The 13,041-nt window shown below is 39.0% G+C and overlaps 1 protein-coding gene across 1 annotated transcript; it reads right to left on the bottom strand.

Moving 5' to 3' along the window:
• Positions 1-3,071: 3,071 nt before the first annotated feature.
• Positions 3,072-9,465, bottom strand: bco1 (beta-carotene oxygenase 1). The gene is made up of 11 exons (XM_026180839.2): positions 9,139-9,465; positions 8,924-9,052; positions 8,671-8,800; positions 6,154-6,301; positions 5,911-6,061; positions 5,593-5,813; positions 5,213-5,470; positions 5,021-5,126; positions 4,792-4,880; positions 3,601-3,712; positions 3,072-3,413 (listed from the first exon to the last, which is right to left on the bottom strand). Exons 1-11 carry the CDS (start codon positions 9,200-9,202, stop codon positions 3,265-3,267), a joined length of 1,557 nt encoding a protein of 518 aa, XP_026036624.1. The 5' UTR covers positions 9,203-9,465; the 3' UTR covers positions 3,072-3,264.
• Between the last annotated feature and the right edge of the window lie 3,576 nt (positions 9,466-13,041).

Genomic DNA, 13,041 nt, shown 5'->3' with positions numbered 1-13,041 from the left:
CATGTATTATACCCAAGTTTGTAATTTGGTTGTGGTGGACATCAAGGAAAAACATTTATTTGCTACTTAAGATTTGGAAATTGCACTACTGAGTGTGGTTTATTAGCGTGTGCTGTATGTGTAAATTTTCGTAGATGAGACGACTGTTAGAATAAATATTATGTACTGGCACACTGCCTGTCAGTTTTGCAATTCCCTTTTGTAATCTGTTTTCACAGTTTCCTTTTAACACCATTACTGTACTCTGTCCAATTTAGATCTACTAATGAAATATGTGGGTATGCATTCTAAAAATGCTTTATTACTTTGTTATATCTGACCAGCTGATCATTTTGTTTCTTTGTTTAGTTACCTTCACAAAGGAGGTTATCTTTTTGCTACTGTTTCTAGTTATTTGTCAACAGGATTATGTATCTGCAGCTACCTGGATGATTTTCAGGAAACTTGGAGATAACGTGGAGTATGGGCATATAGGAAGAAGCTGTAAAAATTGGGCGGGTGGACGGTGGTTGTAGTAAATCTTTAGTTTTAACCTGTTAAAGGGGATTAGTGCCATTTTATAGTGCATCATAGGACTAAGATAACTTGTACTCTGAGTCCAGTGTAATGTGATTTAATGACCGGTACTGTTGCAGTTTCGGTGAGCTATAGAACTCAAGCTGTTGTTCCATTCTCACTGTTATTTTCAGTATTTTATAAAAATTCTCGATTTAGTCACGTTATTGTGTTATCAGAGGCATTACTATGTAACATACTCATTTTTGACTTTGTCTATTTGGTTAGTTTTGATGTGCAATTAAATTTTACTAGTGAATTAATCGAAAGTGTCAAGACAAATTAATGCATCCTCAACAGAGAAGGCTCAATAAGCAAAGTCTTTGTCTCCCCCTGGTGGTCAATCTAAGCTATTCCATTCAACAACGGAAAGGCCCAATCACTGAGCGCTTCTGTTTTGTAATCGATATCAGACGATGTAGAACGATGCAATAGATAATGCAAGCATTCACAAGTCAGTGAGGTCATGTGCCGTTAGTTAAGGTCAGCTTGATAGAAAGATACTATGATGGCTAGCTCACGTGAAGGAATTGGTACTCTCCTATAATAGACCCACGCACTGTAAAAAGAAAAAGGAAAAAATGATGACTATGTTTCTCTTCCTGATTAGATTCTGATTAGTCAAGTGCTAGGCAGTAAACACGGTGGTTATTGACACGCATTGATGGTGGTAAATAAATTGCATTGACTTGACTCAAACCGACATGACCTTCTGCACACAGTGTAGCAAAATTGAGCTGTATCATATGGTAATCAGAACAGTGAGGACTCATTTCACTGATACCAGAGTTGTTAATGTTGAAGATAAATGGTACATGCTGTAATAATGCAACAGAGCTGTATCTGTAATGACAGAGCAGCTGAGTGATTATTGTTGTTATAGGCCTTTGAAATGCTACAAGGCAACTTATGGGTGGAGCATTTTCTTCAGTTTTTCTCGATTACTTTCATTCAGTCTTTCTTCCTTGTTCTGATGCTCGGTTTGAACTTCAGCGTGCTGTCTTGACCATCTCTACATATCTAAATGTTTTGAGTTGCCGCTGATGTGAAAGGTTGATTAGATATTTGCATTACTGTGATTATTAGGTACGCCTGCTCCACTGCTAAAGTAGTTGCTAAATGTATTTAGAATGACTTATGTATACATTTCCTTATTTTTTTTCTGATACATTTAGTTTAATGAGTATTATGTTTGCTTTTCTGCATTTCATCACTTTTGTAAAGTTAAAAAAAAAACCTTCACAATTCATTTGTTTCAGAAAATATTTTTCTTCTATATTAGGCCTATTTTGCTGATTTTTTTCAAAAGTAAGCAAGATTATGAGGGAAAAAACTAAATTTTTTGATGTTTAAGTCTTCAAAGGCTTGTGAAAGTTGTTTATTCATTCATCACACAGTTAAAGTGACTGACTGTTAATGTTTTGGCAAATGTGAAAAATCCCTTAATTTTTTTGAGAAATACGAGACTAGTGAGAGTGACTTTCCTGCTGTGAGAATGGCACCAGATTGATTGAGAAACAGTATGATGTATGAAAAGATGAATAATGGATGTTGTAAGATTTTTATCGTGATGATGTTGGAAAAAGTGTCAGCCTAAATTAAAAGTGAAGAATTTCTTTGAAACTTTAGAAAACTGCTGAAATCGAGAAATGCTAAATGATATACGTGAAAGTATAAGCATTAGAAAACAGGAAATGGAAATATATACTATGAGAGAACATTCAGCAACCACTTTTGCATCTGCTCAGCTGCTTGTTAATACAATTATCTAATGAGCCAATCACATTTCAGTAATCCAAAACGTTAAGTCATGTAGATGTGATAAAGACATCCTGCTGAAGTTCAAGCTGAATGAATGAGGACGAAAGGTGAGTGAATATGTCTGAGTATGTCCAAAACTACTGATCTACTGGGGTTTTCCCACAAAACGATCTCTATGGAGGGATGATTATACAGAGAATGCTCCGAAAAAGAGAAAAAACTTTCTTGCATCTCTGAACGCACAATCTAGCTGACTGTGCTGCACATGGTCTGCAGCAGCAGAAGACCACACTAGGCTCCACTCCTGTCATGTAAGAACAACAAACTGAGATTACATCTCGCACTGACTCATCAAAATTGGACAATAAAAGGTTGGAAAAAATCTCAGAATAATATAATAATAATGCAGCGTGCACAAAAACAACGACAAAGGTGCTATTGTGGGTGGGAAGTGTTAAGAGTAGTGAGACTGATAATTCTGATGTGAGAATTGCACCAGAGCGATTGAGAAACGCTGTACCTTGAAACACAACAATCATATTTCACATGGGAACAATTGTTTACCATAAATGTTTACCTAAATCTATAACCCTATGCCTAATTGAATGGACTTTACTCCTTTGATAACTTATCTGAGATTTCTATATCTTCAGAAACAAGTAACACTGTGTCATGAAGGCTGTATTTGCTCAGAGACCTTGACCTTGTGTACAGCCACACTGTGTTAACATAACTCTTCGCCATGACACCACAAATATGGAGCATTGGTTGGATTTATTCTTGTAATATCAGTAACATTGTAACATTACAGTACGTGTTTTGTTTAAATGACGAGGTTAACTTTATACCATATACCAGTGATAATACAATGAAATGACTTACGATACATGCTTGTGCCACATGTGCTACTGTGGCACAGTTCCCTTTCTTTATTTTAAACTTTTATTTTCAATGTGGGATGAAAAATCCATGCATGTCCTTGTTCAGCTCAGTATTCACATAGGCTCGTGCTACTTCCTTGAACGTTTTCCCATCGAGAATCAGGATGAAGCTCGACTGGCCTGGATTGTAGTTGATGACTGATGTTAGGACCACACCTGCAAATGGAGAAGGAGGTTATTGTATCACAACTTTGTCAACACAGATTACAGGCACAGATAAGTGGGGGGAGATCTGGTCTAATCTTTGTAGACCTTCTTATTGACTTGAACTTCAACTTGTCAATAGAAGCAAATACAGAATAAATGTCACGTCTTTGCACACCACATTCACTTGTATTCATACCATCATCTTCCGACTCTCCATTTGGTCTGGGGATGAACACCGGCTCCGACGGCAAGCACTTGTCTTCATCCCAGTACACCATATTCTTGGTTTCCATGTCAAACTTTGCAACCTACAGTGAGTGAACAGATGAAACACACTCAACAAAGACGTCCATGCAGGTCAGAAGTTATTTACAGACACAGAAATACCAATACACAACACAGCACAACTGGCTTATCAGCCCGTTTAGTACTTTGTTCTGTGTGCAAATATTAGAAAGAGCAGTAAAATTCTCATATCACATGAGACTGCCGGACAATATGATGAGCAGCTGATGTTCTCATGGATGCACTTTGTACTTGATGCGTGAATCAAGTCCTTTTAATGAGCACAGGTCGGCATTTTTGCTGGCATGGCTTTGAGGCGTGTCTCCTATCAGGGGGAAACTTATATGGTAATTAAAAAACAAAGTTCCTCTGAGGGATCACCTTTATTCTGTTGTGAGATACTTTGACATCCTCTTTTTTTTAGGGAGGGAATGTCCTCATTTATAGGACAAAATGATGAAAATCTCCTCCATCATATGCTTTGGCTTCAACAGCCACTAAACCTGACCCAATTTAACCCCCCACAGAAGATAGTGGAGCACTGAAGAATCATTGCAGAGGTACATTCAACCTGTTCTGCCAGCACATGGGGGTTAGACACCTGATTATGACACTTAACATGTTTTTTTTTTGTCTTTTGTCACCTCTATGGTTCAAGCAGAAGCCAGCGCTCTCTTCCTGTTTGTTTTTAGAATTGATTGTCTAGTGAGGATTAATAAAAAAAAACATAATTGTCTAATACAAAATATTTCCTTTTATGCCTTCCTGACTTTATGCCTCTTGTTGGAGGGCTGAGCTTTGAAGTCTTCTTTCCATTGTTTCTGATATCTTGATGTGCACGCGTACCCAAAAGTGCCATGAAGGGGATTGTTGTTTTATGGCGCAATGTGTAATTCACACTTAAACAAAAGTTTTACTGCTACATTTCGCTTCAAATGATTATTCTCAGTACTGTAGTTTTTCACCCTAGTTTTGTAAAACAATACGTCCAGGAACAGCCTGCTTCCCCAAAATTTAAATGTCTGTTCTGGAAGTTAAAGGTCTCCATAGGCAAATTATATTTATAAAAATGTAAGAAATCTGAAATGTCGGATGTTCCCACCACTTCTGCAGAATCCCCCACGTAGTTCCCATAGACAAACTGGTGCCTCTTCCCATTGATGTCATAATTGATTCTGGGTAATTCCAAGCCTGATGGAAATAAAAGCACAGTTTTTGCTCCTATCTGGATTAACTTTAAATGACAAACAGCAATTTGAAAAACAAAAATAAACAAACTTCATTTGCCTTGAACCACTCAAACAGACACGTTTGAGTGGCGTTGGTTTTACCTTCACAGAGCACCTCTGCTTGGCACATGAATTTGCCTTCTTTCTCCTTCACAGCGCTGGCTGTCGTGTACTTGAGTTTCACCATGTTCCCTCCAACTGGAACGCTCTGCGAAATCCAGTCGACATGTGAAAGCCTTTAATGTGTGAGCCGTTCGATTGCAGGACCAAATGAATTACATGAAAACAACTCACTTTGTCAGCGTGGATGGGAAGGGCAAATCTCTTGTAAGCTGGCTTGGAAACCCTTTTTTCATCAAACTGAGATTTCTCCTTCAAGTTGCTCAAGTAGAACATGTCATAAAGGCTGTTGTCGGTGTAGGCAATGACATCAAAGACCACGTGGCCATCGTCCTCAAAAGCATTCACATGGTGGTAGAGGACCATCGCTCCTGTGTAGTACTTTGTCTCAACTTCTTTGCCGGTCTTTCTGTCTACCAAGTGGATCAGAGTCTGATGGAGAAACAAAGATATAGATAAAAGAGTCAATCCCATTTTTTTCTGAAGTGTTGAACACTAGTACACCCTTGTCCCCGGTCTATTAATCCACATTCATTAGCCTACTAACTCCTTACGTTTTCTTCAGGGCAGAACTTCAGGCAGCTTGCCCAGCTGACTCCTCTCATATAGGCAGTAGCCATCTTGAGGATGTCCAGCTTGAAAGGCATCTCGACAAAGATGATGTAGTTATCTGTCATGCCAAAGCTGTGGTAGTAGCTCGGCATGAGAAGGGAGCGGCAGGGGACTGAGCAGATCACCTCTGCATTTTTCAGTGCAGGGCCTTTCTTGCCTTTGTCTGAAAGGTGACAGTAGACAGCACAAATATGGAAACGCTGTAGGTGTTACTGTTGAGTTTAGAGGTTTAACATAAAACACATGAATCACTTATAGACCTTTGTCTGAGACAGCAGGAACTTTGAACAGTACGTATTTAGTTTTGCCCTTTGTCGCTATTGACGTTCCAATGTTGTAGGCATTGCCCTCCTTGTCATAGTGAGGATGGCACGAAGCTAAGTTTACAGGCAGGTACTTCAAGTAGTCCACCTGTGTGAGATATTTCAGAAACATATCAGGTCTGAAGCAAAGTCTTTCTTGGTTTTGAGTTCACACGTTTCAAGGTTAACCGGCAGCGTTACCTTTTCCAGGGTTTCCAGGGTCACGGGATCAATCTTGCTGATGTAGTTGGTTTCAGAAGTGGCATAATAGTCATTTCCATACTTGATGAAGTTGCTCGCGCCATTGTCGGTGAAGTCAGGCATTGTGTGGTTGAGAAAGGTGATTGCCCTGAAAAGTAAAAAGTTTGGGGGTTTTGAGTGTGATATTGATACAGGAAAGAGAGCGCCTCCATAGCGCACTAGTTAATGCATTTGCTTAACATGTAAAAGATCCCCAGTTTAAAAGCAGGAGGAGACACAAATCCTTGGGAGAGCTGTGCCAGGAAGCGCGTCCGGTGTTAAAAATCTGTGCCAACACAAATATGCGGATCCATCTCCTGTAGTTACCCCTTGTGAATAAGAGAACAGATTAGAAATAAACCTGATTTCCTGTGAATGTTTGCCTTATTTGAATCTAAGTGAAAAATTCACAGCAGTAAGGGAAACAGCCCCGAGGTTGTTCCTACACAAAAATGATTATAACTGTGTCGCAGAGTCGTAGTCCAAGTGACTACCCAGATTTTACAAAAATGGCACCGCATGGTCTTATTTAATAGCTGCACTACCACAAAACTTAGAAAAACAAACAAACATGTATAACTTCAAACATACAAGAAACCATAAACATGGATACCTTTGAAAAATATTATGACACCATATATTTTCTCAGGAATATACACAAAACATTTAAATTATTCACTCTGAAAAAGTTTTGGGAATAACCAGCCAGTGCTCAGCCAGTGTTCATCTTCAGCATAGTTGTCAAATAATAGAGAACAGCAGCATTTCTGTAACACAAATCACTTAAAGGAAACTGAAGACATGCAACCATAAAATAACATATCGTCTATGGAGATTGCAATAGGAGTAGGGATGGGTATCGTTTAGGTTTTATCCAATACCAGTACCAAACCGGTACTTTTGAAACGGTGCCGGTGCTTAAATGGTGCTCGAACCAGTGCTTAAAGAATGGAGAACACAAAATTGGTCCAAAAACCTCTCATGTTCAGCTGTTTTTTTGTAAAAAGATAACAATGTTAGCCTTTTCTGCAGCTATAGGGGATTTATGGTATCACTCTTGGCTGGAAGCAGTGCTTAAACAATGCAAAAAACAAACTTTGTCCAAAAACCTCTCATGTTTAGCTGTTCTCCACTTTTTCTTTGGTCATTTTAGCCTTTTTGGCCAGGGTGAAGGGAGCATCTGCCATCAAACAAGAGGACAGCCGCATGTAACTAGATGGTGTTTGCTAGTTCACCTTACATGCATTAATTCAATAACGTGGTTAGCCTACTCAACACGAACAACATTAAGCTACTCACGCAGAGAAGAACGGCTGCTGCTGCCATCATCATCCCTCATCATTTCTGCTACACTGACAGGGCTACGGGCCAGGACTCTACTCTTCGGGTTTTTGGGGGATGTTGCTCCGGGTCAGATAACAGGCACCACACCCGCAGTAGATGTGCACGGTGTGAGGTCTCGCAGCAAGCTATCAAATACGGCGTATTTCTCGGCTTTTAACAAAATGCTATACGTCGCCAGGTGTTTCATCAGATTCGAGGTGTTACCTCCTTTGCACAGTATCACCTTAAAGCACTTGTTGCAGGCTGCTGAGTTTGCATCTTTTGCTGTGAAGTACAGCCAGACTTCGACCGCTTCGCTTTGGGCATTTTTAAGCTCTGCTCTAAAAGAACATATGTACCTGGGCCCGCCTACTACGCTCGCAAAGGTAAAATGATTGGCTGGAATCCAAAGGTACCGAAATGTGCGCTGCTTTTCGGTCTGGTTACTACCTTTTATGTCAGAACCGATACCGGTACCCATCCTATTTAGGGATGGGTACCGGCCTGTATTTGGCCAAATACAGGCCTGTATTTGTATAGCGCTTTACTAGTCCCTAAGGACCCCAAAGCGCTTTACACAACCAGTCATCCACCCATTCACACACAGGTGATGGCAAGCTACATTGTAGCCGCAGCCACCCTGGGGCGCACTGACAGAAGCGAGACCAGTGTCCAGCGAGGCTGCAGGATACTGGTGGCACAAACCGGGCCCTCTGACCACCACCAGTAGGTAACGGTGCCCAAGGACACAACGACCGAGACTGTCCAAGCTGGGGCTCGAACCGGCAACCTTCCGATTACAAGGCGAACTCCCAACTCTTGAGCCACGATCACCCCCTAACTAAATAAAAGTAGTCTGGCATCCAAACAGTTTGCAGTATTTACCTGTTACGTTTATATTCTATAAAGCACAGTAACATAGGGTTTATCTTTACAGCAAAAATATTGCTGTACACTACAATAGACAGCAGAAAAAACAGACTAATGCTGGCAAATCTAGATGCCAGGGAAAGTTCTTACAGTATATAACGGCACTGTTTGCCAAATAAATACTGCAACTGTTGATAAAGAATTACAAACGAAGACTACTGCAGTTATTTCATGAAAAATATCAAATATGCTGAATTTGCCTGTAACAATAAAGAGTATGCTCACTTGAAGATGAAGTTCTTGCTTGGGTCTGGATAAGCCATCGTCCCCATTTCGGACACAACAATTCTATTTGCTTCCATGTTAGCTTTATAGGTGTCACTTCTGAGGAATCTGCTTCTATGGATTATTTCACCTGCAAGGAAACAAATACTGCGTCTTTTATCTGTGCGCTTTACATTTTTTTTGTTTTATTTATGTATTTTTGCAGCAATTAACAGATTAGCAGCTGTGCACAGGTAAGAATTGCTGTACCAACCGTCTTTGAAGGTGAAGCTACTCATTAAGGCCATCCCATCAAACCAGTGGTTGTAGTTGGTGTCGCCCACAGTGAAGATGCCAGGGCCATTTCGGAGGAGCGTTCCTTGCAGCCAGCTGGGAATATTCCCTATTTGAAATGAAATCACAGTCTTCACAGCAGCAGTTTAAATCTGAACATTTGTTGGCAATACAATTGTATAAAACCGGACCCACCTTTAATTTCTGCCTTACAAGGCTCGGGCCTCTCTGTTGCGTTCTTAGAAAAGTCTACCGACATGTTCGCTGACAGACCAGTGAGTGCGCCAGTGTCAGAGTAAGTTAAATACTGTGGGAGCACAAACCACTCCCATTTGTTTTACTGGGGTGTTATGAAAGGGCAATTTATCTTATCTGTCTGTACAGCAATCCCCTTCCTGTGTGGAGGTTTCACAGAAACATTGAAGCTCAGTACCTTCACCGCAGGAAACTTAATGACCCCATCTGCTGCTGTTCTGTCCCCTTTTCACCTTGATTTTTTATTATTTTTTTTTAAACTAAAACAAAAAAGATAACTCTTTTTCATCTAGTCCTCAGGCTTGCTCTTTGAGTATTTACGTGGCTATTCTGTGATCAGATTAAATAATTGGACCCCCCCAAGCCATGATATAGACATAATAAATCTCAAATAGGATTAATTGTGATTAACCCTTTGGTGCACTGCTGCTTTTATTTGCTGTAGGTCATTTCCCTTTTCTGGTGGCCTAGATTGTACCTGAGAAGCATGTTGATTTTATAAACTCTGTATATAAGCATTGAATCAATTTACGTTCAACCAGGAGTTGGAACCTGTCCTAACTGACAGGACTGAACAAACTAACTGAAACGATGTTATAAAAGAGAGTGGGCCAAGATTACTCCACCCTATGAGATATGAGAGGCCAATAAAGTCATACAGAAACAGTATGTCCAGGTGCTTCAAGTTATTGCTGCTGAAAGTGGATCTATAAGCTACTGAATCATGTACGTTTTTTCATACATTGTTTTTAACATTTAAAATAAATAAACAAACAAATAAATAATAAAAGGGTTTAATGATGTCATGTGTTGTTTATCATCCCAGTAGGTATTTCAGTTATTTTAGAACCTGCTAAGGAGGTGATTTTTTTTAATACATCCTGATACTTAAGATTGAAAGAGGGTGCACATTTATTCCTATACTGGTGCAAAGACATGAAGCTGTGAACGCAGTTCATCTCAATACTGAGCAAAATAATTATCACCACGGTCATGATTGTGCAGTCCTTGTCGGTGGCATACGATAATAAACGTGCATTATGTTGAATACGCTTTTCCATGGAAAGCACGTTTGACATATCTTTAACCTTATCTGGATTCACCAACCTAAGCAGCCACCTTAAGCAATCGGGCCACTAATTCACACCAAGGTTGTTTACCTGAATATCAGCGCAAGGTTTCCCGGTGTGGCGATCAGCGCACTCACACTAAAGGGGCGGTGTTGACTGCATGAGCAATCACAAACATCGATGGGTCTACGAGCAGCAGACTGTGTTTTTCAACCAAAGAGCAAAATTCTAACTACAAAAATAGGAGTAGATCAAATGCATATAGTAATAGAAGATGGAAGCAACATATTCTGCACTCACTGCACCGTCATCAAGGCACTAGATCTGACTGTAATTATAGCCATGTATCCCACAAATTAATGGGTTGCTTTGTGAGATAATGTCGGCCTTATTTTTGCATCTGCAAACCCGGTGGTATAAAACAGGGCTACAGTCAAGAGCAAAAATAAAAAGAGAATAAAACCCGCACAGAACTGTTTTTACTGGATGCTTACTTAAAAAGGGAAAACAGTGAGCATTTATTATTAAGGCTTGTCAGATTAAAAAAAAATCTAAAATCTACTGGGCCTCTTACTATTTGGGGCAATGACAGCACACACATCCCTGTAGTGAGACCACAGTGAGTAGTAATACAGTATAACGCTCATCTCGTGGCTAATCTGACACATTAGCTCTCATGGCCAGAGCTTCTGGACTCTTGATCCTAATCAACCAAAAACAAAATAAGACAGATGTTCAATTTTTCCTGGTTTCACCAGCAGGGGGCAGAAATTACACTGTTGAGGCATAAGTATGTCATTCTATGCTAGACCTTTTTAAACAATACATATTTTGATATTTTTTATTATTATTATTATTATTATTTAGTATTTGTATTTATCAGGTTGCATATCTGCTTTATCCATATATGCTTTACCATCTTAAGATTTAATGGTATTGTAAGACATGCAGGTTCTTTGGAGCCTAACAGGCATTTCTATTGTATCCAAAATAGTTTTCACTTGAAATGGCCACTTAGTGTGCAAGGCATGCTTGCAAAAATCATGAAAAACTGTGTCACTGAATATGCTAAGTCTCCATCAGACACTTAAAATGAGTTAATTTGGCATTTATTGTTGAGAAAAAATAATGTAAATGACAAATATTTCTAATCTCCAGCACATCCACAGAATGTCACCACACACTCCATCTACTCACATCTCCTCCAAACATTGAAAAGAAACGTCAACACATTTTAAAATAACTCGCAGCAGCACCAGGCTCTCTCGGTCACTGAAACGTCTCCTTCGTTCATATTAATAAATTAAAGACAACTGTCCACATACAATTCATGATGCTCATAAGATTAATGTTTATTTGCACTGCCCAAACTGTTATAAACTGTGAGGATTAGTATTCAAGTATTCCCTTTCCGTTTATTTCTGTGCTGGATATTATCCTAAATATCTGGTTCTGTGAGTTACCTAATGTGGCACAGTACAAGAATAACATTTAAGTAAACATTATGTACATGTACTAACAAAAAAAAACAAAAAAAAAAAAACTTGCAAATGTATATTTGCTTACAGTGCAATCCCCATGCAATTCCACATGCAGTTATAGAAGATGCCTGAAGAAGACCTTATTGATCATGCATGAGCTTGTGGCCTGCCATCCAAATAATAATGTATTATTTCCATCCAATTTCAGCGAAACATCAAATGACAACCCCTCCTCATTTTATGGTAGTGATATTCACCTGCAGAGAAGATGACGTCCGACAATAGTTTGCCAAAATAAAAAATAAAAATAAAAAAAAATAAAAAAATAAAAAAATAAAAAAAATATTAGCACATTAAAAGAATCTCATTCCATCACAACAGGACAAACCAAACCGGGCCTTGCCACTCTGCAACCAGCCACAGCATGCAGACATGGTAATGTAAATAGAATCAATCAGAAACATGGTTGCAAATTGGCATAACTGTATACAAAACATTTTGAGGGAAAATGGACAAATAAATATTGTAACCTCATGGTGAACATCTGCATTTACCATGGAGTAGCAATGGTTTAAGCACTGGCACAAATAGATCAACAAAAACAACAACAACAACAACAAAAAGCACACAAACAACCAGCCTTAACAAACCTCTTAATCTGTCATTTGACACTATATAACAAATGCCAAAAAACAATCACATTAGACAGGCGTTGGTAAAGGAAAACAAGTAAAAATCACTGAAAAGCAACATTTTTTTCCAGTGGTGTCAGCTGGGTGTAACAAAGTCTTCACTGTGCAATCATGTTATTTTAAAAAGGCAACAAAATCAAATGCCGAGCATAAAAAGGCAGACTTTAAAACTAACATTCCCTGTTTCTGTGACATAAAACATGACAGAAGTGTTTGATGTATAGCTCATGTAAAAGGTGCAACAAATATTCAAGTAGATACCACAAATCTTCAGTGAACTTCTATGACTTAAACTGAGCAGTTGACCTTTGCCAATTTACCGAAAGATTCCCAAGTTCTGTATTGTATGATTAACATAAACGAGTTTAAGTAGAATTATGTTAAAAACAAACAAAACACATTGTTCAAATCTTTCCATGTATGTCCACTTGAGTGAAAAATCCTTGTAGCGATCCAATAAACAGGACCCACAACACCATGTATGGGACCCTTAGGAGTGAATTGAAAGTCATACATGACACAAAAGCTATTACCATTAACACAAAAATTTTGCCACCTGAAATACTGATTGTCGTTGACTTTACGTTAAACTACGGCTCT

This window comes from Astatotilapia calliptera, chromosome 9 (genome assembly GCF_964374335.1).
Source record: "Astatotilapia calliptera chromosome 9, fAstCal68.1, whole genome shotgun sequence".
In the NCBI taxonomy this organism is placed as follows: Eukaryota; Metazoa; Chordata; class Actinopteri; order Cichliformes; family Cichlidae; genus Astatotilapia; species Astatotilapia calliptera.
This window is presented reverse-complemented; position numbering and strand designations above follow the sequence as displayed.

Excerpts from the sequence above, each read along its gene's own strand:
- bco1 (XM_026180839.2), bottom strand. The coding sequence starts at position 9,202 with ATGTCGGTAGACTTTTCTAAGAACGCAACAGAGAGGCCCGAGCCTTGT. Across the intron at positions 9,053-9,138 it reads TTGTAAGGCAGAAATTAAAG|GGAATATTCCCAGCTGGCTG; the intron begins GTGGGTCCGGTT and ends CATTTCAAATAG. Across the intron at positions 4,881-5,020 it reads AGCAGAGGTGCTCTGTGAAG|GCTTGGAATTACCCAGAATC; the intron begins GTAAAACCAACG and ends TATTTCCATCAG.